Raw genomic sequence first — 27066 nt, forward strand, 5'->3', positions numbered from 1 at the left:
TTCTGTATAAGATCAATAAACTGAGTAGACACAATAATAAGCCTCTGTGTAGTGGACCACGAACAAAGGGAAAGTACAAAAACAAAACTGAGAAAATGTTTACAACATAAGACACAATGATGTGTACATTAAGTATATGTGTCCTATATAAAAATCTCTGGCATATTATGAGGAGACCAAACCATAGCATAAGAAGCTATGGTTAATAAATATAATATATTTTTAATAGATATAACTTACAGTTGTTTTATTTATCACTTTTCATTTATCAAGTAAGCAAGGCTGGCTTCCTCCCACCTTTATTTTTTTTCCATTGATGAGGGAGTGAAAAAAAACTTTTTCTTCAGTGCTGAGAGTATAAATCAGTCTCACCATCACAGATCAGAAACTTAAAAAAATGTGCCTAATTTACAGATTCAGAGCTTTGAAAATTCACAAGGTCAGATAAGATGACAAATGGGTAAAGGAGCTTGTTGACAAGCATGATCTGAGTTTGATCCCTGGGACCCACATGGTAAAAGCAGAGATCCAACTCCTACAAGGTGTCCTCTGACCTCCACACACAGACCATGGTATATATCACACACACACACACACACACACACACACACACACACACACACACACATAACCAATTTATTGTAATTGCAATTCTCCTAAATGCACAAAAAAGTCAATATATATTTTACAAGTTTGTTTAAAGTAGCTATATTTATAATTACTAAAAAATTGAAAATAACTTATTTGGCCAGTAGTGGTTATATGAATTAATGGTAAATATGTAGAGTGGCAGTTATTAATCTGTCAAAGCTATATTTACTTACTTATAGATTATATTTTATCTAGTTACCTAACTTTTAATTACTTAAATATAAATAAATTACATTTACTTGTAAATACAATTCACAGTGTAGTGTTCATGGAAATAACCAAATTATTATAAGTATGCTTGTCTCTGTAAAAGCCCTGGTAATGTTATGGTAACTATTTATAACAGTTTTCCATTGGTATAGCTATTTTTATTTACTGTGATCTCAGTTTTAGGGTTTTGGGGGGGTTACTTCTGGTTTTTGAGACTAGGTTTCATGTAGCTCAAGTTGACCTTAGACTCTGAATGTAGCAGAGGATGGCTTTGAATTTCTGATTATCCTGACTGACCTTCCAACTGACAGGATCATGAGCCTGAACTATTGGCTTTGTGTGGTGATGGCAGTGGAACTCAAGGCTTTGCTAGACAAGAACCACCACCACTAGACAAGAACCACCACAGCTAGACAAGAATATCACAGGAGCCACATCCCTCCCTGGTCTGCTGCTGGGGTAGGGTTTTTTGTTTGTTTGTTTGTTTGTTTGTTTGTTTTTAATGTGTATAATCCCCAGATTTTCAGATTTTCTGCATATATTACCAGCTTAACAAAAAAAGTGAAATTGAAAGGTAAAAAATACTTTTTAATAAACAAACTTGTGAAGGACACAGTGTGAGCAGAAGTCAAGCAGAGGGATTCAAGCCCCTACACTGCCGCTAGGGGCCAGCTGGTGACTTGTTGGAGGACATGATGCTTGTGCCCCTGAAATTCCACACATGGGTATTTAACCTTGACAAAAATCAGTGCAAGGATTTAGTTATAATTATGACCTTGATCCAGGATGTTTTAATAGATGTCTGAAGTGCAAAAGGCATCGAAGTAAGCTGGTGAGCAATAGAAGTTCTAATAAGACGCTTGATAGACAATGAGCACTAGGGAAGACAAAGCAGATAGCAGCAGGGAAAGACAACTGTGATGTGTTCTTTCAAAAGCAGGTCGCAAAACAGGATGTAGATAATGATCCTATTTTTGCTTTTTAAAATAAAATGGTCTTGGAAAATTACATGCCGGCGTATTCACAATGGCTGTCTCTGAAAGACGGTGTTGGGGATAATTTTTATCTCCCATGTTATTTTCTGAATTTCCTGTGGTAAAAACAAATCACTGTGTAAAAGAGAAAGGACATTGATTTGATTCATAATAGGTCTCATTCTGCAAGATGGAACTAGCCAGGGGCAGGCAGTCACCTCCCTCCCTCCTGTCCCTCTGACTTTCTTAGATTTGGTTCAGAACACACACTCTGTTTTAAAAATTGAGTGATTACCTGTTTTTCTTTGTTTTGCTTCTCTCTGTAAAAGGTGTTTACGCAGGGTTTAACAGCCCTGGCAGAGGCCTGAAATCTTCCTATGTTAGCAGTTTGATTTTACTCTGTAGATTTCCGTATATTTTCATTTACATCTTCAGACTGCCCTCTTTTTTTCCTTTTACACATCCCCATTGTGTAATAAACACCACCTGGGAATTCAGTTTGCTTAACAGTAGTATATTCTGGATGTTTTACCTTTCTAATTCACATCTCTCTTACTTGCTAATTTTTACCTGTGCATTTGTTACTTAGCTACATGTTGTGATTGTATATGCTATCCATGAATATGGTTTGTTTGTTTGCTTGTTTTTAACATTTTGGATAGCCCCAAAGATGTCAGCTGAAAATTAAAAATGTGCCTCCCAGCCACCCTTTAGGGTTCCCTCTCTGAAGCAATCCATGATACATGTGTTTTTAAACGCGCTTTTGCTACTATTGGAACTGCGGTGGGTCTGAGGGGCTGGGGAGATTGCTTAGTCTGTAAAAATTGCTTAGTCCATGAAATGCTGTGTAAACATGAGGAGCTGAGTTTGATCCCCAGAACCATGCAAATCAGTTAGGTGTGGCAATGCTTTTAATCCTAGGCCTGGGAAGACAGGCAGGTGGGTCCCTGGGGCTTGCTGGCCAGTCATCCTTGCCTGATTGGTAAGTGGACCCACTCCACCCAAAGTGGGTAGCTCCTTAGGAATGACAGGGAGGGTAAATCCTTTGGCCTCTATAATCCTATACTTGAACACACACAGAATAAACAAATCAGTGTGAATTTCAACGCCTTAGTGGTAGCCATCCAGAAAGGCATGGAGGCCTCTGTCCTGCTGTCTCTTTACATGCCTGACATCACCCAAGCTCTCCCTTCTGGATTCTTCCATTTTCATCAGTTACTGCTTATACTCGGGGATTGATTTTATGGTTTAAAGTAACACATTTAAATGCTGATGCCTTAACTTATCAAATTCCAATCCCATCTGCCTCCACGGTTTACATTTTGAGCTGCTCATCTTATTTTTAACTATGCTGTTATTATATGTTTAGTATAATATTTATAATGTAATTTCTTATGTTAATAAATTCAATATACATAAATATGAGGTCTTACAACACTCACGTTATGTTCTGTGCTCTTATTAGCTTTTTGCCTCCTCAGTAAATTACTACTAAAATAAACTGGAAAACAACTATTACAATAATATGACTCAGTAATGCTTTTATGCTATCAAGTAGAATAGTTAGACACACACAAAGGCTTCATGATGCAGGATCAGTAACATTTGCCATCTGATGGGCAATCGCCCAAGTGTTGAGCGCTAATAAAGCATCTTTTGTTTCCCTTTCTGTATTCAGGATTCACTCCACTGCCAGTATCCCTCCCATCTCACACTGTCCCGGTCCCAGTCCTGCACACACACTCCCAATCTTTCTTGCTATATCTCTTTGCAATTTTCTTTTTCTTCTGGGTGCATGTATACAAGGAAAACTGCCCCTAGCTTTTTGGTATGATTTTGGATGTCTTCATGGAGACAAATGAGCACACTTAGGTGTACAGTTATGACTTCTAGTGAAAAATAAACTCCTTAGTCAGGCATGTGAGCTCACGTCTATAATCCCAGGACTTAGAAGGCTAAGGCAGGAGAGTTGTTGCCTAGGATATTGGGATACTGAGTGAGATTCTGTCTCCAAAAAAATAAATAAATAAAACAAAGATGTAAAGATGAACACACTGTGGAACCTTCCCCCACATAATGCTTCCATCACCCCCAGAAGTTTCCCTTAGCTCTTTTCCACTCAGTCCCTCTCACTGCCCCCATCCACGGATCTTCCACATCCAGTACTTCATACATGGAGGAGAATATAGTATTTTTTTGTATATTCAGACTCTGTCTCACAGCATAATGCTCTTAAGACTCACTATGTTTTTGGAGATGTCAGTGCTCATTACACCTAAAACTTTTATCCATTTATGGTTAATGGATAGCCTTGCTGTTTTCACTGAAAGCTAACATGCATAATGCTGCTATGACTGCTCTTGTGCAAGGCTCTCTGTAGTCATTGTCTTTCATTTCTCTTTGATAACTGGAAGTCCAACACCATATTTCTTATTTTATGGATTGTGCTGTCAGTGTTCCATCTAAAATGACGTCGCTAAGCAAGATTGTACAGCACATGATTGTAAATCCCAGAACTTGAGAAGTGGAGGCAAGACAGTCAGGAGTTCTACTCCTGATTGAGTTTCATAAGAGCCTGTCTCACCACGAATAAGATAAACAAATAAATAGGCAATGTCAGTGGGAGGTAAATATAAGAACGTGATATGCATGAATGAAGATGCCACAGTGAAACTCACTATTTTGTACACTAAACATTCTAATTTTAAAAACTTGCTTTTAAACAGACATTAACAAGCCAGTAGAGGTGGCTCAGTAGGTAAAAGTGCTCACTGATGGTCTGAGTTCTACCCCTGGGATCCACATAGTGGAAGGAGAGAACTGACTCCCACAGGTTGTCCTCTGACCTCCACACATATGCCTTGGGTGCGTGCACATATACAGAACACACATAGAGGCACATGCATTCATACACACATGTACACTCACACACACACAGGCATATGCATGCACATGCATACATACAAACACACAGATGTGCACATGTTCACATGCACATAGGTACATATGTACATACACAAGTACATGCACACACACAGACACACACACACACACACACACACACATACAGCCAACATAAATAATAAATGTAATTTAAAACATTTTAAAGATATTACCAAACATAAGGTCCCCTAATTTCTCCCATGTTGTCTTCTAGAAGTTTTATAGTTTTGCATTTTATAATTAGTTTCATGGCCTGGTTTAAGTTACTTTTGTAAGAGATGTTCTCTGTCCATGTGCAGTGAGTTTTTTTCCCTTTGTCATGTGGTATAAATGCTCCCACACATCTACTAAAGAGAACACCCTTTGGTCTGGTGAATTTCCTTGGTCATTTGTCAAAAAGCAGCAGACTGTATTTGTAAGACTCTCAATGCTGTTCACAGGCCTGGGGGTCCATTCTTCATAATGCCACTTTGGGTCTTGAGATAGGATGGGCCTTCAACTTGTTTCTTTTCCTTTAGGTAATGTTGGCTCTTCTGATCCAGTCTCTCTAGAGAAATTTGAGGATCACCTTGTTAACAGACACAAAATAACTTGCTGGCTGGGATCCTTGTTGCACTCCATCTGTGCTCAAGAAGCCATAGTTAGAGATTGATCCTTGGTAGTCGTGAACTGAATAGAGCTCCCGTCCTTAGATGTGTTGTCAGAGATGTGCAGATTCCTTCATATACACCAGTGCACATTTCATTAGATTTATACTCACATCAATATTTTGGTGTTAATGTAGAGAGCGCTCTTTTGTAATTTCAATTTAGATTGTTCATTGCAAGTACATAAGAAAATACATATGTATTAGATTCAGGAGAATTTTTTAGACTTTTACATCTATGTATTTGTTTACTGACATTTATTTAATGTGTATACATGCACAAGTGCACACATGTGCGCGTTCACACACACACACAGGTACCATAGCACTCATGTGGGAGTCAGGGGACAACTTGCAAGAGTCTGTTCTCTCCTTCCATCATGTTCTTGTTACTGAGTCAGTTCATCTTGGTAAATGCTTTCATCCATTGAGCCATCTCTCCAGATATTAAAATTCTTGGGTTATTCTCTGAGATTTCTTTAAACAGAGAACCAAATTGCCCATGAATAAAGACGATCTTTCTTTTCCTTTCTTGTCTGATTGCGAGCACTCTCAGACAATGTTGAATCAGACTGGTGAGCGTAGACACCATTGCTGCCTGTCTGGTCTTCTAGATTAGTTTTTGCTTGATTTCTTTTTGATTTATGCTCCAGATCACAGATTCAAACTCCATCCATATCGTCTGTATCTATCTTGTTTTTTCAGTCCTTTTCATGGTGATTACAGAGAAAGGTGAGCAGCCGAGAAGGGTAAGAGGAGAGGTATGAGGGAAAACATTCTGCAAGCAGGAAAGTACCACAGAGTGAGTACAGAAAGGGAGATTGTTTCCCCTGTCAACAAACTATGCAGGAAGCACAGCACTATGTAAGAAATATTTGTTCAGAAGACAGAAAAGAGGCATTTCACTGATAGAGGACAATTGGCATTGTTTGCGGCTAACTCAAAGGGTTGCCAGTCTACCCGTCCCTATTAAAATGCATACTCTGGAAGCAAAGGGAAATATGATCATCTATGTGAAGTAAGGTCAGTCGGATAGCTGATCTTAAAATGCAAATCCTGGAGCCCAATCCCATTTTTGAGGCAGACTGTTGGGATCCCAGAATCCTTCACCATACAAAGAATGAGCTCCATTAAGAATGAGCTTGAGGTTTAACATTTCATTGAATTGTTAAAAGCTACAAAAAAACTAAATACTGAGGAGTAGATTATGACCCTTGTGTGGTTAATGCAAGATAAACAGGAAGCTATGTTGGTACAAGAACAGATCACAAACATGTTTCCATGATCACTAATGGGGGGTTTTTAAAATACAAATTTGCATGTGATTTCCCTCCAAGACGAATTTTGATTCAAATAAAGGAATTTTATTTATGCATATAATCATGAAATGTGTGTTGGGCTTCTCCAAGGCTTCAGAGTGACACATAGGTGATGCATACATAGGCATGTCTTGTATTCCGAGCAGCCTCATGAGAAGGTCAGCTTCCCTCCTAAAGTTCTGCTCAGAACCCTCAAACTGTTTATCATCAGAAAATCTTCTCTAGCAGATTTACCACAGTAGGGGGGTGGGGTGGGAGGATTTCCACAGCAGAAATGATTTGGGTTTTATAAAATTGAAACGGCAACAGGGTGCCTCAGTCATGTGTAATGTCGTCCCTTTATAGGAAGTCACACATGCCCAGAGGTCTTCACTCACACAGCCAGATGGTAAAAAACCACACGTTGCTATCAAGCCCCATGGCTCATGTTGGAAAAATAAACTACTTGGGAGCTAAGCAGGGTCAGGTACAGTGTCTTAGTTAGGGTTTCTATTGTTGTGATGAAACACCATGGCCAAAAAGCAAGTTGGGGAGGAAAGGGTTTATTCCATTTATACTTCTCCATCATTTTTAATCATAGGGAAGTCAGGACAGGAACTCAAACAGGGCAGGAACCTGATGCAGAGACCATGGAGGGGTGCTGCTTACCTGCTTGCTCCCCATGGCTTGCTCAGCCTGCTCTCTTATAGAACCCAGGACCACCCTCCTGGAGGTGGCACCACCCTTAATGGGCTGGGCCTTCCCCATCAACCGCTAAACAAGAAAATGCCCTGCAGGCTTGCCTACAGCCTAATCTCATGGAGGCATTTTCTTAATTGAGGTTCCCTCCTTTCAGATGACTTTAGCTTGTGTCAAGTTGACATAAAATTAACCAGTACATATGGTTAATCCCTTGATGGGAGATGACTTGGAACTATCAGAAGTGTTCAGCTCTCTAAAAAATATATTTGTTTGTCTGTGCTTTGCTGGATCTAAGGGGCTCCCACTGGCCACCATCTTCCAATCCACTACCAAACCTTCAGGTTTTTTATACCAATCTTTGGCCCCCAAAGAAAAGACAGACAATCCAATAAGTCTCAGCACCACCTTGGAAATTGCAAAGCCCCAGGAGGGAAAGAACCATGACTCCCACAGGCCTTTCACCAGCTCATCTGCATCTGAAAACAGGCCATCATTTGTGTTAATCCAAAACATAAAAGAAACAAAACAAGAACAAAATGTTTCTTTGGTGTTTCTTCCTTGTCTTCATCTTGCTGGGGGTAGGGATTCACCGGACAGCATTTGTTAATTGTATATACATATACGTTGTTGGCCTTTAATTTTAAACCTACGTATCTGCTCTTTATGCATAAATTTGCCCAACCATCTTCTGGGCCCTGAGCCTAGACTGGAGCAGCCACACCGACCTGGTGCTGCTGCTGCTTAGCCCATAGCCAGCAGTGTCAGAACAACTAACTGCTCTTGCCCAGGCAGCAGTATTCACACAATTGTTTCAATAGTTGTGGTGCCCTTTCCCCTTATTTTACACAAGTAGACATAACCAACTGTCACAGGAAAGCATAATTAAAATATATTTGTGACCAGCTGGAAATAGATTGCTGAAACAAGCCAAATGGACCAGATAGAATTGAGAACTTCGTTCTTCCGTGTAATTCTGCTGAAAGAGAGCTCTTGGACCCTGTCCCAGATGAGAGGTCAATTATTTAACTTTCTCAGCCACATTTGAGCACACATTCTTCAGAAGGCTTTGTCTGCGGTACAAGCAATGAACTCATATGTATCCATCAACAAGGAGATAGACCCAGAGAATTGGAATGGTTTGCCCATGTTCACAAAGCCAGTGGGCAGGCTGTTGTGAGCTCTGGTCACTCAACCCCTGGCCACTGTTGCTGGAATAACGGGGAGAAAGAAGTGACTTTGAGAGTTTTGTAGGCAGGTGGTGTCCCTTGCAGAGGAGAAAACTGGGACCTGAACTTGAACTGTCCTGGCAGGGTCACCTGTCCACTGTTTCCTGTGTGGGCAGCCACAGTGTCAGAGATGCTGTTCTGCCACCTTCCATGCCTCTTAAAGCCTCCTTAGGTCTCTTGCTTCAGATGCAAGGACTATTGCAGCCAGGCCACTGATGCTATCACAAACATCAAAACTGGAGGTGTTGAATGCTTTTCAACCATGACACACCACAGGTGTAAATAAGGGGTGTGTTCTCTGATTTTAACTGTTGCCTTCACCACATCCCGTTGGGCTGAAGCTGGGTTTCAGGCTTTGCTCCCCAGGGGCAAGCAGCGACCTCCTGGCTCTTGTGTGTCTGCATGGGGGTCAAGTAAGTTTCTAAGCAAAAAAGTCTCCTGTCCTCTTTTGGGTAACCCACAAAGGATACACACACACACACACACACACACACACACACACACACACACACACACCTGTATAGACTCACACCCTCCTCTCATCTTTTCTTGGAAGGGAGGCCATTCCCTGGATGAAGTCAACTCCTGAAACACGAGGATTACATGTGCTCTCTCTGCCTGGGTGGACTTACACACTTCCTGTCTCCAACCACCCTGAAACTGCAGGGTTAGCCCGAACCCAGTCACAAAGAAAGTTGTCACACAGCCTTCTGACTAGTATGTAGTTAGTCTTCATTGAGATCCTGTGTATTCCCTGAAGCTCTGGAAAGTCAGCTGTCCATGGAATGTAAGTAGTGGGTCATGCGCTGGACTTCCTGTCAAGGTCTTTTAAATATTCAATTTTGCTGGTTAAGTGGACACGTTGTCCTAGAAAGTTCAGATTTGGTGGCTGACTAGATGGAGGAAAGCAACAATGTGGTCATCGGAACAGGGGCAAGTGCAGAGAAAGTTCTAGAACCTGGTGCCCATTGACTTGTCATTGAGCCTGAGAGATGGCAAGGCTTGAGATCCAGCCACTTGCTTTCTATTCAAAAACTATTCTTTCTCAGGCCCTAAGTGCCACTTTTGCTAGGCAAATTATTAAGGTGTTAACTCTTTTTCTTCTGCAAGAGCAGACACTTATAGACACTATAGAAGTGCTCAGAGAATATAGGAAATTATATGAGAGAAAACAAAAGTCATACAAAGCCTTACCACCTGAAGTAAACACTATTAACATTCTAGAAATATCTTCTGTGAAGCATTGCTTTGCATTAACAGCCACACATACACAGTCTTAAAATTTTCTGGATTTTTTTCCCTTCACATCTTCATTTTCTTACTATTTTTTTTTCAAATCTGCATCCTTACCCCATCAATAATCAAAATAAGAAAGAAAACATTATGTATACATTTTGCTGCCTGGATTTGGGTCTTTTCTACATCTGCTAAGATTCTTCACTAAAGAACAAACTTGACCATGATCTCACCTCTACACAAAAATTTCAATGTTACTGGGCAACTATGGTTAGCCCTCAGTGCCTGCTGTCCTAGCTGTCAGTTTGTCCTCTGCATATGGCATCTCTCACAAAAACTCCAGCTTAAGAGCAACCTATTAAACCAAATAAAATCTCACCATTTGGCAGAGGAGCCCATGGGCCCAGGGAAGAAGGGAGACTTTCCAATGACATAGTGACCCTTGGCAAAATAAGACTAAAACCCAGACCACCAGACATGGGGTCAGGCTCCCGTAGGATCAAGATGACTCCCCTGCCCGGGCTCCCATCCCTGAGAAACTGGGACCCATGCCAGGTGATGTCTGTGTCCTAAACAGTAATTTTCCCTCTCTGGGTCACTGAGAAAAAGATGAACACCAGCTTAGCTCTTTCAGCCTCTTCTCCCATGCTCTGTTGTGGAGAGCTGTGTTGTCACACATTTCTAACCAAAAGGAGGTTGGGTGCAGGGACCCAGGGGCTTGGGGTCTCTCGTCACTATCTGGCTTGTGCTCTCCTACAGGATGGGGCTCCTGAGCAGTAAGAAGCAGGTCAGTGGTGAGAAGGGAAAAGGATGGAGCCCTGTGAAAGGCCACACCCAGAGCAAGGCTCCCCCGTCCCTGCCACCCCTGGTAAGTGATCAACTTCTTCCAGGAGAGAGTCTAAGGCATGAGGTGCTCCCTGAACCAGCCCCTTTGGTGTCTAGACGACTGTTTAATTTCATTTCCTGCTTGGTCAGAAGTCTACTAGTTTGGGGGGCACCTGGAACCATGCCTGGTATGATGTTCTGCCCTGTCTATCACTGTGGACATTACTAAGATTCTAGCAGAGACCTGATGGGAGCAGAGACTGCTGGTCCCCTTTTATAGATGAACCCTGGCTTCTCTTCTAGATGTGTCCAAGTGTTACTGTATCCAAGTGCACAGAGTGAGACATTGAATGAATGAACGGACAAATGAATGAATGAATATGGACAACTTCAAACTTAGACAGGTCAAGTTATTTCCCTGAAGTGACATACTAACCAGTAAAAGCCCAGAACCTAACTTTTTTTTTCTTGGTTTTTCAAGACAGGGTTTCTCTGTATTGCTTTGGAGGCTGTCCTGGAACTCGCTCTGTAGACCAGCTGGCCTCGAATTCACAGAGATCCTTCTGCCTCCGCCTCCCAAGTGCTGGGATTAAAGGTGTGCACCACCAACGCCCAGCTTAGAACCTAACTTTTAAAGGCTGTGTAATGCACACTAACTTCAGAAAGATGACAGTTCCTTACAATTGCACTTGCCAAAGATACTTAGAATCATCTCTCCTGAGCTCCTTCCCCAAGGCCCTTCCTTCAACCACTTAGTTCATGGCTCTAGGTTACAGTCGTCATAGCCAAGTCACAGCAGCAGGGCTCTGAGGCAGCTGGTCTTATTGTACCTACCTTAGCTACATCTCTGTTGCCGTAATCAAAACACTGTGACTGGGGCAGCTCCAAGAAGAGTTTATTCAGGCTTCCATTTCAGGAAGATAAAGTCCGTGGTCCAGCATGGTGTCTGTGAGATTTAACCACGCCAGTACCTGGTAGATATAGCTCATTATTTCATTGTTCTGCCACGGGCTGTAAGGGCTATTCCCGTAATGAAAAAGGCTCTATGTGTGACTTGTGCTGTGTCCTGGCACAAATGTGCAGGGGTCTACGCTTGGATAGACACCAGTGAGTATTGATTGAGTGTTAGGGAAACACAGTTTTAAGATATTTTTTATGTATCAGTAAATACCTGTCTGCAACTTCTTCATTAATGGTAGAGCCAGAATTTTGACCAAGGTGACAGGGCTTTTTGGCCTTTGAAGCTGCAGCATCTCCATGTGTGGTCAAAGCAAGGATGACAGATGGCCTGGGGTGACAATGGTGCTCCAAGGAGTTGATAGTGTATACAGAATTTATCTAAGTATCCCTGTATGATAGCCACCCTCCTTCTTCAGAGTGGGTCCCTACAGGTAATCTAGCCAACTGGTTCTCCTAAGCCCTCTAGTCTGTCTTCCCTACAGACTGCTCACTAACTCAGTGTACTTCTGCCCAAGGTTGTCTTCAACCACCTCGCCCCTCCGTCTCCTAACCAGCACCCAGATCAAGGTAAGAATCTTGTGTTAGAACCAGAGCAGCTGGGATGAGCCCTGTAGGGCTGGACAGGAGTAGGGGAAGCTGGGAGCTTAAAAAGCACTCTGCATGCTATAAAGGAGGCAAAGGAAGGAGTTACAGGAGCAGATCTGGCACTGTCAAGGCCTGGCTTGGAGACTGTAGCTCCAGACTCCAAAGGGCAGCAGGACTGATGCTGTGGCCTTCCCTCTCGGCAAGAGGTCTGGTCCATGTGGAGGACAACTTCTTGCCTCCCTCTTTCCACCTATGTCCAGTCTCCACTGGAAAGTCCTTCATCCCAGACTCCATCCTGCTCTATGGTGGTCACATAATCAATGAGCTTCCTCTTGGGTCAGGACTCATGAGGGCTCCCTGGATTGGGCCTCATTCAGAACTGGCCTCCATAGCATCTCCCATCCCCCATCCACACCAGCCATCCCTTCACTCACTCACAGGAAATGTGGAGCCTGCAGCACTCTTCCCCTGGAATACAGAACAGGGGAAGGTGTCACGGTGGGGAACATCCCTCTCTTGTCTTGGGAGAGATAAGCTTATTACCATTATGGGCAAACTGCTGGAAATGGTCAGTGCTGTCATCTGGCGTCCCTTACCTGGCTAAGGACACCATCTTTCCCAGCAGATAGGTGATCTTTCACTTTCTAGCAGGGGGTGTCTCATCTTTAGAATGGAGGGTCAGGGTAAGGAAATAGCTGACAGCCTTTGGCACAAGTTTGACCCCTGTCATTCATGCCAAACCTCCTCTCACCAAGGGCAGGTCCCAGCCTCAGGCCATACCACTCACCTATGACAGTGTTAGGTCATCTGCAAGTTGTAAGTCTCCAAGAGATTCTGCCAGGTACTCAGGGATCCCTGGTGCCAAACAGTGATCATTTGAAAAGTGGTCCACCATGTTCCCAAGCCTTCGGCTGCTTCAGGACCTCCAGCATGTCAACAGTCCTCCAAGAAAGGGAGAGCCAGGAAGGACAGGTGCTGGGAGCCACTGGGAACAAACACCATTGAGAGGGCAGAGCTAGAGTGGTCACATGACTTCTGGGCTAGGGGCTGAGGAAGGATGCTGAGAGGATGCTTCAGAGGAAAGCTGCACCCAGGGTTGGCTCCCAGACATGGTCCTACAGTCCTGTGAGGGCTGGCAATAGCTGCCTCCACGTAGCTGCCCTCTCAACTCTTTGTTCAGGCTTTGGCTCGGAGAGGAAAATGAGCTAGGCGGTGAGGGCCAGCCTACTCCTGGAGTGGACGTGTGTCTGGGTGTCACTTCCTGAGAACTCCTCCTCCACTGTCCAAAGAGTAGCCTCACGTGGCTCCTGTGTCACCATTCCGCCGGAAGAAGGCTCGCACCACACAGTTCTCCAGACCTCCACCCCTGTGGTGGACCCCAGGGGTAGCCAGCTTTTCCTTGTTCTTTTCAGAGGAGCATTTTGTGGTGGCCCTGTTTGACTATGCGGCGGTGAGTGACAGGGACCTGCAGGTGCTGAAGGGAGAGAAACTCCAGGTGTTGAAGAGGTAAACTTGTAGAATGCTGTTCCTGTCAGGAAAGGGCCCCTCCCCCACTGTCTGCCTCCCTCGTTCACCCACCACACCCCTGGGACACTCCTTGAGGGCCTTCTCTATTGCTATGCCCCTGTCCCATCACCCAGCATCTTCTTAAGCTTGAACCACTGTCCTTGCCCCCAGCCCCCCACCAAATCTTTCTGGCCAGGTCATTTCTGCATCAGCCTTCTCCTCTGTTGTTAACTCGAACAAGAAGCCTCTCTGGACCCCACATACTAACTCCATTTTTGACTTATTTCCTGTGTTCTTTCTCAGGACACCCTCCAGTGTCTGCTTGTCTTCTCCCCCTCCCCCTTTCTCCACCCTTTAAGCCTACACCACGGAACCCCAAGGTCTGATTTTGTTCCTAAAGTCTTGCAGTGGGTTTGAGCTGGACCTGACCTTTGACCCTACAATGGGTTTTCAGTTCCTCCTTTGTCAGTGGCCCTCCTGGATTTGTTTTCTTAACCAGTCCCAACTCATTCCATAAGTTTTGGACATGTCCCATCCATTAAGACGGGAGCTGCTCAGTAGAGGACATGGTCCTTGGGCCAGTCGGGCTATCTGGACAAATCTTCTCTTCTTACTCTGTGCCATGACCCCTTCTGTCTGTCACATGCTCTGCACAGTGGATGGGTCACTCACATAGCACCTCCTGACCACCAGGCTGTCTGTCCGTCTCTGCCATCCTGTCTCCTACCAGAATGGGATCTGTTGTAGGGTGCTGAGAGCTGCCCAGACATCTGGGTGAGCCTCTGTCATTTTTCTGTCTCCCCCTCTTTCTACTAGCACTGGAGACTGGTGGTTGGCCAGGTCACTCACCACTGGAAGAGAAGGCTATGTGCCCAGCAACTTTGTGGCCCCATTGGACACCCTGGAAGTAGAAAAGTAGGTGCTCAAACCCTGCTGTCAGGGCAGCTCTAGCCACTCTGAGTATGGCGGGGCCAGGAAGTGAGTTAATAGTGACTGTTGATGTAGGGTTGGGAATCGGAGGCTCTGGATCCCTTCTAACACTCTGATGGATGGCAAGGGAGTCTGTTTGAAATAAAGGCCACCTGCTTCCTGGCTTCTCTGGGTGAGACTAACCCCAGTGTCTGGTCCCCTCCAGAATCCATAGGTAGCTCCTATGTCCTACAACTGCTCCCACCACCTCCAGGGACAGTGGCCAGAGGGCTTCTTCAGCCTTCTCTTTGACAGCTTTCCTACACTAGGAAGGTCCACCTGGGCCACTCACCTACTCCCTCACATGGTGCAGAGACACGGGCATGCACCACCGCATGGTGGTGACACTGCCTCCTTTTCTTCACACACACTGTGAGCCCTAGGTCTTTCTCCAAAACTATGTTCTATTAGTTATGTCTATTGTCACTATCTAAAAAAAAATACAAGTTAAGGAAGAATTCGTTTTGGCTCATGATTTGAGAGAGTACAGTCCATCGTGATAGGAAAGACATAGTAGAGTTCTTGGTGATAGGAATGTACAAGTGGGGTCCTCTTACATCTCAGGAAGAAGCTGGATCTCGAGCAGGGCTTAAAGCTGAGCTGGCTTGTTGCTTCAAGTGTTGCCACCATGGCCTCCAATTAGACCTTATATCGCAAAGGCTCCACAACCTCCCAAAATGGCCCCACTAGCTGGGGACCACATAATCAAACATGAACTTGTAGGAAGTATTCTACATCTGACCACAACAAGTATCAAAAGTCCTTTACTGAAGATGGGGAACTTGGAAGGAATCCAGAAAGCCTCTGGTAATAGTGCTGTTATTCACTCAAACGGCAAGAAAATGACAACCTCATGACAACATCTGGTGCAGGGGGAGGGTAGTGGATCGGGTGTGATTTTTTGCAGCCTGACACTAATAGAGATCACCTAACCCACGTTCTCATTTCATTCAGGGAAAATATGAGCCTAGAAGCCGATGGGAGATGGGATGGAATGGGGTTGCAGGAACTTTGGGGCATCTAACCGAACGAGATGTGAGGAACATCTCAGGATTGACTCGGGGCCGGGGAGGGGGTGTCACCAACTTTGAGGCTCACCCACTCTTGCTGTTTTCCAGATGGCTCTTCAGGACCATCAGCCGGAAGGATGCTGAGAGGCAGCTGCTGGCTCCGATGAACAAGGCTGGTGCCTTCCTCATCAGAGAGAGTGAGAGCAATAAAGGTGAGTCTAGTGGCTTCAGCATCCGACTTGCTGTGTGTGATCCTGGGAAGCCCACCCTGTGGCCTCAGTCTGGAGTGGGCAGGAATCCTGATGGCTTCTGTCCTGTGTCCCTGCCTGGGAGGTGCCTTTGAGGCTGCCCATACCTGCTGTTTTCTGGCCCCAAGACTGACACCTCTGGGACCTGGATGGCAGGGATAGGGGAAAGCCCTGTGCCATGGTAGTCCTAAACTAGTCAAGTACCATATAGCGTTCTGTCCCCAGCCACATTTTGGAATCAAAGAGTCAAGGGGGGAGGGGGAGGAGCAGGGGAAAGGGGAGGAACTGTGGTTGGTACGTAAAATAAATAAATAAATAATAATATTTTTTAAAAAATAAAGAGTCAAGAAGCTCAACGAATCTTTACCAGGTGTCTCAGGCAGAGGCTGGCAGGTCTTAGGAAGTTGAGAAGTGGCCTGTGTCCAGGTGTAGATGGAGCAATGACTGATGGATTAGGGGTGCGGTGGCGCACGCCTTTAATCCCAGCACCCAGGAAGCAGACGCAGGTGGATCTCTGTGCGTTGGAGGCCAACCTGGTCTACAAAATGAATTCCAGGACAGCAAGAACTGTTATGCAGAGAAGCCCAGTCTTGAAAAACAAACAAACAGCAACAAAAAACAAACCCAGCGCCAACACACAATTCGGGGATTCAAATCTGTCTTACTGACTCAGCTGCTGACACCAGCAGCAGCTGGTTTCTCCTTCCCACCCTCCTGTCTGCCACTTTCTAAATAACATTCTCCCCCACCCCTCTCCTTGTTTATTTATTATATTCTTAGACAGAGTCTTGCTATGTAGAACGGGCTCCCCTTAACCTCTGCTCGGAGCTTAGATGACAGGCATATGCCACCACATCCAATTGGCACTTCTTTCAAAAGTCTTTTGTTTTGTTTTGAAGACAAGGCCTCATGTGTTTTTGTTGTTCTGGGAATCAAACTCAGGACCTTAAGCACTAGTCCAGCCCTCTACTGAACTGCACCCCAGCTCCTTAATGCCGCTCTTATTATAAAATAGGAAGCACATAGAATGCATGCAAAAACTATGAGTGATTATAAATTATGCACAGCACCATGTAACCAAAGCCAGAAGACAAAACATTCTAGATGTAGAAAAGCCCCTCACTCCTTCCCTGGCCTCCTCCCTGCAAGGTGACTGTCCTGCCTGGAGTCCTTTCTTCTTTTCCTTGATTAACCTTAGCCTTCTACAGTGCCTTCCCACTGCTGCTATTTTCATTCAACACTGTGGGATTCCCCATGCTCCTCATAATTCCGAAGCAGAATCCTACCCTGCATTGCAAAGCCACACCCTTCCTTTGCAAGCCAAGCAAGAAGTCCCATGTGACCCTTGAGATGTCCCTCAGCTTCTCAAGCCACTGGTTATTGGTTTCTACGTGAGGACCCACTAATGTCTTGCTGAAAGGTAGATGGACTATTCAGTGTTAAGGAATCTGTAAGGGAAGGATTCAGTGGGGGAAGTAGGAGATGAGAGAAGGTGATGGTGAGCGAAAAGGACCATGACTCATTATACAATGTCAAAAGTGTCAAAAGAGTAAAAATAATACTTCTTAAAAGAAATAGTGGAGTTATAGAGATGGCTCAGTGGTTATGAGCACTGGCTGCTCTTCCGGAGGAGCCAGGTTCAATTCCCAGCATCCTCGTGGCAGTTTACAAATGTCTATAACTCCAATCCCAGAGAATTTTACACCTTCTTCTGGCCTCTGAGCCCTGTACACACCTGGTACACAAACATACAAACAAGCAAAACACACATATACATACAATAAAAATAAATGTTTAAGCACCCATACTAAGCCAGGTGTAATGGTGCATAGCTTTAATCCCAACACTCAGAGGCAGACAGATCTCTGAGTTTGAAGCTAGCTGTTCTATAGAGTGATTTTCAGGACAGCCAGGGCAACACAGAGAAACCCTGCTTTGGGAAAAACAAAAACAAAAACAAAAACAAACCCATACTTCCCCATAGGCCCCAGGCAGCCCAGACATTTCCCAAAGACAAGAGGTCCCATGGACATGGAGCTGACAGTATTGGGGTGTTCTGTAAGAATACCCAGTTGCCATAAGCTAGGCAGGACCTTGGAGGCCTTCAAGCCTCAGGAGCTGCATCTAGTGAAGGAAAAGAAAGGAATGCTTTGGCGTAGAGCCAGGTGCCTGCACATGTGCAGCATCCCAGTTAGAAAAAGCTCTTGACCTCACTGCGCCGCCGGGGTGAAGATGATGAACTCAATAGTACCTGTTCTGGAGCCTTAGAGACCGAGTCATGGTTGCAACGAGCAGGGTGGAGGGGGTAAGCCTACAGTATCCGATGGAGGGCTAAGGTGTGAGGGCTAGGGCTGTAGCAACCTCAAGGAGTGTTGGACAGGAGTGCAACCTCTTAGCATTCTGTCACAAGTAGGTTGTGAGGGACAAAATGGCCAAGAAAGACCCAAGCAGGGGAAAGGCTTGAGACTGAAAAGCACCGGAAACCATCAGTCCCATAGAATATCAAGATCCTCATGCAATGAGGTGTCCAGGTCTGACCCCTTGTGGCAGAGAGTGGGACTGCTCTTCACAGACGTGTAAACAGGGAGGGTGGGGTCCCCGCACCCCCAAGCCTGCTGCTGTCTGAGTGGCCTCCATTCATTACCAATAAATACCTCACCAATAAAGGGTTTTAAAATGGGAGATTCTGTGGCAGCCACAGGGCTGAACAAGGGCATTTTATAAAGGCTCGAGGACAGAAGTTTCTTAGCTGAAGATCCTTCCTTTCTCTGAACCGTGACCACCTGCTTCCTTATCTATATGAAAATGTCAACACAGACTATAAAACACAGTACGAATTTGGAAAGACCTCTGGGGAATAGCTTGCTATGCTTCTGGGAAGGGTATGGAATTGGAGGCCCTGACTGGCCATTTCTCTGGGGAAGTCACCAGTCCTCAAGTCAAAGACAGTAAAGCTCCAAATCCCCTGGCAACCCTCCATTTCTCAGTATCTCGGGCACTCCAATTGAGGGCCCATGTACAGCTGAGAAGTGGTCCTGTCTGCCTCAGAGTTCCTCATTCCCTGGCAGTTAGGGAACTTGAAGGAAAGTCTGGGTCAGACAGCCAATCGGGAAAGGGAATTCGTGCTGAAAGGCTGAGAACAGAGTACCGAATTGGGGGTAGCTTTTTCAGATCACAGGATCCTCACCCCTAGTCCTGGACTTACATTCCTGGCTCACTTCTCATGTGTCTATTAACCCTCTAGGTGCCTTTTCCCTGTCTGTGAAGGATGTCACCACCCAGGGGGAGATGGTCAAACACTATAAGATCCGCTCACTGGACGGCGGTGGCTATTACATCTCCCCTCGGATCACCTTCCCCACCCTCCAGGCCCTGGTGCAGCACTACTCCAGTAAGAGGTGTTGGGGCAGGAGGGTCCCAGAGGAACTCTTGAGTTCTCTATTGTATGATCCCAAACTACATGCATCAACTTGGGTGGGGGTCCACCAATCCAGACTAAAGGAATCGCCAAGTTTCAGCCTAATGCTTGACATGGGGTTACTTGAAAAGTAGCAAGGACCTGAAATCTCAGAGAATGCAGGTTCCAGACACCATATCCTGCCAGCCACAATGAGAAGGAGGAGACAAGGGACCCAGTTGGGGACAGTGTGGTGCCTAAGGGAAGTCTGCTCTGATGGCCTCTAGCTTCTCTTTTCTTCCCTGATACAGAGAAAGGGGATGGCTTGTGCCAGAAGTTGACCCTGCCCTGTGTGAGCCCAGCCCCGAAGAATCCTTGGGCACAGGATGAATGGGAAATTCCTAGGCAGTCTCTCAAGCTGGTCCGAAAACTTGGGTCTGGGCAGTTTGGAGAAGTCTGGATGGGTGAGTTGTGACATCCTGGGTTCCCTCTCTCTACTGTATTCTGAGCCTGGAGTGGCCATAGAGGCAGACAGCTCTATATGGACAGCACACCCCTTCCCTGAGATGCCTTGAGGGACAGAGGCATAGCTATGTACCTTCACAGATAATAAGGCCCAGATGCCAAGGGGCTCACATCATTGCTCTGTCCTTATTAGAAGAGAATCGAATCCAGTTCTCTCTAAGGTTAAGCCAGTTCCTCTCTCGTTCTCAGCTGGATACTGGCTTTGTGGCTGATTTATGTGTACCCAACCATTTACTAGGTCCTCTTTAACTCCAATTCTCCAGACAGAAGCCATCCATGAGGTGTTGGGAGCCAAGAGCCAGGAGGCAGGAGCTCCAGGGTCTGTGCAGAAGTCACACCTGCTGGTGTGTGAGTGTGGGAGCTCAGGTTCCAGTGCCCACACCATTCCATCATAGCTGCTGCCCACAGCTACTAACAGCAGTCTCCCAGCATACCACAAGGCTTTGTCATATTCTTCTCTGGTCCATGTCTCTGGGGCACAACTTCAAAGCCCCGTTCTGACGCCTCCCAGAGTTTCACACCCAGAACTGAGATGTCTCAAGCTGGAGCTGCAGACCTGGCCCTCACAAGGCTCAGTACCCTGGGAAGAACAAGCCCCAGCCATTGCCTTTATACCATTTACTGGGTGTTGTCCCAGTCCTCAGACTACATGAATCCTACCCCAGCCAGAGAATCCATCATGGGGTTTGAAAAACAGGCTGGCATCTTACACGAGACATGCACTCCCATCATCTCCCTCAGGGACTGCGTGTCCGAGCTTGGACCTTGGGCCCACATGGAGTAGGGCTTGAACCTGTGGTGAAGGGCTTTCTTCAACGTCTGAATGGCTCCTTCACTCCCCTGTCCCATCAGGTTATTATAAAAACAACGTGAAGGTGGCCATCAAGACTCTGAAGGAGGGAACTATGTCTCCAGAAGCTTTCCTGGGCGAGGCCAACTTGATGAAAACCCTGCAGCATGAGAGGCTGGTCCGTCTCTACGCTGTGGTCACCAGAGAGCCCATCTACATTGTCACTGAGTACATGGCCAGAGGTGGGGCCTCCCTCTCTCTGCAGGACAGGGCTTAGAGGGCAGAAACAAGAGTGGAACATGGCAATGGATTTGTCTGCTCTGGGGGGTTTCTAGGGGGGATCTGTAAGCTTTATCTTATGAGAGGGGAGGCTGAGAAACAAGGTAGAATCATTTTCACAGAGCTGTGTTCTCAGCTGAGGGGAAGCTCAGCCGAGAGCATGGATTTTGCTTCTGGAGTGTGTTCTCCACACCCAGAGCACACCCTGCTTCTAGAACCTGGTTTTTGTTTCTGCAGCACACACATCATACTTTAACCCCCACTATGATGGCCAGAGCCTTGCAAAGTAGGAAGAGCTGTCAGCTGGGCAACCAAAGGTGGATCTAATAACCCAGTCTCACCTGTCCCCAGCTACAGGAACTTTGGCAAGCCTGTGGGCATTTCACTGTAGGGGTGACAGGAAAATGGGGCCCTGGCAGCCTCTGTATGCACCCCAACACCACAGCTTCTGCTCTATCTCCCCAGGGGACAGTTGGCCAGGGATCAAACCTGTCTCTAACTTCTACTTAAGGGATCTCCACCCACCTATGGCCCTGATATCACCTTGCTTCCTGTGGATCCTCAGTGTGACCATGCTAATTATAATAATTGTCTCCAAGGGAGCTGGCATCACAGACTATGCTGGGTGCCTGACTCCTGGCTGAGTTTTCAAGACCACCTACCAGGCAGGGGAGGAGCCACATTCTTTACCTGCCCCAGCTCCCCCTTCTGGTGTCTTCTTGATAATGCTTCCCTCAGGGAAAGTCTCCATCAAGGAAGAACACACATAGAAGCATCATGCTTGGAAAGGACCTTCGGCCCAGAGCTGGTATCCACCTCCAGCTCTGCTGACCCAAGAGACCCCAGACAGGCCCTGAAGTTGACTGAGAACTAACTTTTGGAAGTCTAGGGGTGGTTGTTTCCATGAAGTATGAGGCTCCTCAGCCATAGGCAGACCCTCCGTGGACAGCAGGTCCAGCCACTGTGCAGTTACTGTCTCTCTTTTCCTAGGATGTTTGCTGGATTTTCTGAAGACAGATGAAGGCAGCAGATTGTCCCTTCCAAGGCTGATTGACATGTCAGCCCAGGTGGGTGAGCTATGAAGCAGAGGCAGCCTGGAGGGATGATACCCCGTCTGAGATTTCTGACTATACTGAATTCCCTGGTGAGAAGCCATGTTGGTCACATGTGGGCTGGTCTGTGAAGGTCAGAAAGCCTAAAGTACTAAATGTATAAGCACCTAGAGGTGGACAGATGGGAGGCTCTGCCCACGGGTGTCTTCTACGCCAGGTGGCTGCTGGCTTTACCACCCAGCCCCACCTCTTCTTAGCCAGCAAGAAGGAGATGGGGATAAAATCCCACCTTCTTCCCTCTAGGGATATTCCCATTACATTTGCTCTTGCATGTTCTCCCTACTCCACTTGCTTCAATGACCCACTTGGCTACAAGGGAGTCTGGGAAATGTAGTTCCAATTCTGGGCAGCCATGATGGGATATTAGGAAGGTAGAGATGACAACTGGTGTTGAAAAGCCAGGAGATAGGCAAGAATTCTGCTTAGTAGGTAGGCATGTATACTTTGCTGTGACTGTGTTCTTCCATCCTGTCCCAGAACAGGGAATTCCAGACCTCAGCTGTCCTGGACTGGTCTTTGGTTCTTTCTGAGTCCTTGAATAGAACTCTTCAGCTTCCATGAGGCGAGGGCAGAATCAAAATGGGGGCTGTTGGTATCTCCCTCCCTTGGGGATTCTAGCTGAGGGGCCTAACGGGCAGGAAAACACATCTGGCGTCTCTGAGTACAGCTGTTAAAACTGGAACTCTCAGCAAGAAGGCTGTGGTCTGTGGTCAGCCTATGAGACACACTGTCAACATATACAGAGCTATGAGGGGGATCCTTCGTGCCCACACTTTAACCCGCTTGCCGCTTGCCCACTTTAACTTCCTACGCTGTCCCATGTTATCTGCAGCTGGTATCAAACTCAGGAACTGGGGTCACGGTGTCTTTTTTCCACTGGGGTAGCAGAGACCTACCGAGGCAATGGCAGGATGGTGCAGAGAGTGAGCCCTGGCCACCGGCTTTGAGGCAGGCACTTGATGGTTGGTAGCCTGCCATTCCTTTTCCTTGTCTCTCCTTGTCCATTCTCTTTAACCCCACTGTCCCCAAGGAAAACCTGGGCCCTCCCCATGTGGCTCTGCAGCCAAAAGGACAGTGCCTGCTCAGCGCCCTGTCATCCCCACCTACTCTGTGCAGACTGCCCTGGACTCTTCGTGTCTGAGATTCATTCCTATTCCATGCCTAGGACTTGCCCTTGGCAGAGGTCATGTCTGCCAAGGGTTTCCTGAACAAGAGGAGTTACTGACTCTGCTCTTGGGCTGTTTGTTACTCATCAATGGATGAATGAGCCTTATGGTGTCCTTGGGTTCAACACCAGAGAAGAGAGCTACCAGAGAGCCCTGGCTCCCCTCTCCTGTAGCATCTCTTCCACAGAGGCAGATTGGACTGCTGTCTTCTATGTTCATGGAGTCTTCTTTTCAAGCCAATCAGTCAGTGTTAGTTAACAATGTGAGCACCGCCAGTGCTGGCTAGATAGAAGCTGTTTAGTCTCTGGCTTCCCAGTCCACACAGCCTCACACTAGCCAATGCATACTGACTCAGTGGCTTCATGAGGGAGTAAATGAGTTCACGAGGGACTCCCGCATGAAGCAGGGCGTGTGGAAAAGGAAGACGAGGGACCAGGGGCTGGGGTGTGACTCAGTAGGAGAGAGGTTGTGAGTGTATGCGCCTGAGCTCCTGGGCAAGTAGGATCTGTTCAGAGGCTGACAGCCTGCAGAGATGAGAGCTGAGGTTACTTGGTCCTTCATCAGTGAGGGACTAAAGCCTTAATGGGCCGGCGCAGATGCTTGGGACAGACCTGGCTCCTCCTCCTCTATGAGAACCTCCATTCCCCTGGGTTCTACTCTCACAGGCCCCCCAAGCGCTCACCTGGGGTAGGTGCAGGTTCAGGACCTTGGCCACAATCAGCTCACTCAACATTAACCCTAACTTTGTGTCCAAGAGATGAATTGTCAAGTTCCCTAACCCTCCCACAAAGACGTGGCAGAGCCTGTTGGACATTAGTGATTCCAAGGCATGGTTGGCTCCTCTGAGAGAGGCATGGGCTAAGGGAGCAGACCTGTCCTCCTCTGCTATCCCTGTACACACTGTTCATCCTTCTTCTCCCTCTCTCACAGCCCCAGGCTGCTTCTGCTATTCCTGGCCTGCAGGACCTTGGGGACAGTGCCTGGAAAGGGAGGACAGGGGTGGGGATGTCGGCCTGCCTGTTTGATGACATCTTCTCTGCCGCCCTGGCTCTGGGCTGATCTCCTGGGGAGGGATGGGTGCTCTCTCTCCCTGCTCCCCACCCAGCCTTGTTCCTCATCACCTGGGGGATGTGAGGCTGGCGGGCTCCATTCTTTCTGCCCTTCACTGTGTGGCCTGTCCCCCTCAGATCGCAGAAGGCATGGCTTACATAGAGCGCATGAATTCCATCCACCGTGACCTGCGGGCAGCCAACATCCTGGTGTCTGAGACCTTGTGCTGCAAAATCGCTGACTTCGGCTTGGCCAGGATCATCGACAGTGAATACACTGCCCAAGAGGGTGAGCAGACTTTCCCCCCGACCCACGGGAAGGCTTTGACCTTCTCAATGCCCTGGGGCCCCTTGAATGACTCCTAGGTGCTGGATATGAGCAGGGAGACCCACCACCTTGTGTTTGCCTCGATGCTGGCGCTTTCCCAGCTAGTTTAGCACTTCTTTCTCTGGCTGGAAGGGGGCGGGCAGAGAAGCACCTCAGACAGAGGAGCACCTTGGGACTCTTCACTCACAATGACCTTGGGATGCAGAACTATCCCTCCCAGCCTGGAGACCCCAGTGACCCTCAGAGGTGCATCTGCATGTCAGGTTTTCCTTTCCAGGAAAGCACTGACAGAAGCATAGACCAGTTAAAATGGCTCACCCATGCCATGGTCCCCACCACTAAACAAGGCCATGTGAGATAGGAAAGGACCCTTCCCTCCCAGATGGAAATGCACAGGACTGGAGTCATAGTACAAAGCCCTTGGTATTGTGTCCAGCATAGCATAAACAGGGCATGGCGGCGCTCTCAGAAGGAGGATCAGGAGTTCGAGGTTATCCTTGGCTACTATCAAGTTTCAACCCAGCCTGAACTGCACAAGACCCTATCTCCAAAACCCAAACAAAAAACTAGATGGAAGCATGTGTTGGTAACCCAAAGGGTTAACACTGTTTTTACGGATTGCTAGGATAGTGGCAAGCAACTATGTTTTACTATGTCCTTGTGTATTCATATCCTGCAAGACTCCCAGGGGGAAAAATAGGAAGGGGCTGGGTGTGATCAAATTTTTCTTCGGGATGCCAGCTCACAAATGATGACACAGAGATGTATTAACTATGAAAGCTCAGCCCTAGCTTAGGCTTGTCCCACTATCTCTTATAACTTAAACTGACCTGCTTTAATTAATGCACATTTTACCATGTAGCTTTTTACCTTCCTTTCATTCTATATGTCCAACTCTTGTTGGAGTCTCCTCTTCACCTTGATCATTTCCCCCTACTCCCTCTCTCTTCCTGGGAGTCCCGCCTATACCTTCTGCCTAACTATTGGCCATTTAGCTCTTTACTGCACCAATCACAACAACACATTTTCACACAGTGTACAAATATCCCACAACAGCTGGGGCTGCTGTGAGGTGAGGGTGGAGAGTTGGCAGTCTCTGGAACTAATGCTTTCCTGGCAGGAGCCAAGTTCCCCATCAAGTGGACTGCCCCAGAGGCCATCCACTTCGGGGTGTTCACCATCAAGGCTGATGTCTGGTCCTTTGGAGTCCTGCTGATGGAGATTATCACATATGGCCGTGTTCCCTACCCAGGTAGGTTTTGTACCTGGACTTCTCACCATCCTCCTGGAACATTCTGATGGCGAAGCCACAGGCTTAGTACCTGTAGGTACCATGTACTGGTCAGGGCAGGGTCATGTCACAGGGACCAAGGCCCAGACTTGCATTTTGGTGTGGGTTTCTGTCTCCTTTCTGGCATTGCTCAGGGCCATGGGGCTTCATCCTTGTCTCCCACAGAGCTCATATGGATCCCCAAGAGCAAGCATGGTGAATGCTAGGGGACAGGTTGTAGGCTGAGGACAAGATTCTCAGCTTCACCTCACTCCTCAGGGTGGGATCTCCAAAGTCCTGTCCTGAAGTGAGAACCTGCCTGGACTCAGGCCCATATCAGGAGAGTCCAGGCAGCAACTGTGGGTGGGTGTTTTCCACAGCATCCCCCTCCAGTGAACACTTACCTAGGTCACATCCAGGAGAAACTGCCGATGATCCCTGGAAATCCCACAGCTCCTTCCCAGCTCTTCCCCAAACAGTGTAAAGCAAAAGACAGCCTTAAATATGTCACCATGTCTCTCCAGCCACCAAGGCTGAAGAGATGGCTCCAGTGTGTGTGTGTGTGTGTGTGTGTGTGTGTGTGTGTGTGTGAAGCTCTTGATAGGCAAGCAGAGAGGACCTGATCCTGGCTTCCCAGAACCCAAGGGTAACACTGGATACTGCAGAGCAGGTCTGCAATCCTGGCACCCCTACAGTGAGATGCCGGGGAGATAGGAGAGGTCCCAGAAGCTCAAAGGCCACTTCGCCTGCAGTGTGCGGTGGCAACTAACATGAAGAGACCCTGTGTCAAACAAGAATGAAAGCGATGATAGACATTGGAAGCTATCCTCTGCCCTCTGCCCATTGTTCTGTTCTCACTCACTCACTCACACACACACACACACACACACACACACACACACACACAGAGAGAGAGAGAGAGAGAGAGAGAGAGAGAGAGAGAGAGAGAGAGAGAGAGATTAGGGGAAAAATAATTAGATGGCCCCAAGAATGAATGTAATGGCCCAAGCTTGTGATCCTAGCACTTGGGAGGCTGAGACAGATAGCTATTGAGTTCAAGGTTAACCTGGGCCATATGAGAAAACCCTGTCTAAAAAACAAAACATTTATGTGACCTTCCAGAGTTAGACTGGCCATAGTGTGTCAGAGCCTGCTTCCTCC

General features: G+C 46.9%; 1 protein-coding gene across 1 annotated transcript in view; it reads left to right on the top strand.

Annotated features, from left to right (window-relative positions):
• The window catches only part of Blk (BLK proto-oncogene, Src family tyrosine kinase), a 44064-nt gene that overhangs the window by 16144 nt on the left and 854 nt on the right, over nt 1–27066 (top strand). Inside the window, exons 2-12 of the mRNA XM_051195514.1 lie at nt 10646–10754; nt 12187–12238; nt 13669–13762; nt 14579–14677; nt 15850–15953; nt 19234–19380; nt 19698–19850; nt 20764–20943; nt 21971–22047; nt 24446–24596; nt 25756–25887. Coding sequence (XP_051051471.1) covers nt 10647–10754; nt 12187–12238; nt 13669–13762; nt 14579–14677; nt 15850–15953; nt 19234–19380; nt 19698–19850; nt 20764–20943; nt 21971–22047; nt 24446–24596; nt 25756–25887 — 1297 coding nt within the window. The 5' untranslated portion in view covers nt 10646. The remainder of the gene's footprint in view (nt 1–10645; nt 10755–12186; nt 12239–13668; nt 13763–14578; nt 14678–15849; nt 15954–19233; nt 19381–19697; nt 19851–20763; nt 20944–21970; nt 22048–24445; nt 24597–25755; nt 25888–27066) is intronic.

This window comes from Phodopus roborovskii, unplaced genomic scaffold (assembly GCF_943737965.1).
Source record: "Phodopus roborovskii unplaced genomic scaffold, PHOROB, whole genome shotgun sequence".
In the NCBI taxonomy this organism is placed as follows: Eukaryota; Metazoa; Chordata; class Mammalia; order Rodentia; family Cricetidae; genus Phodopus; species Phodopus roborovskii.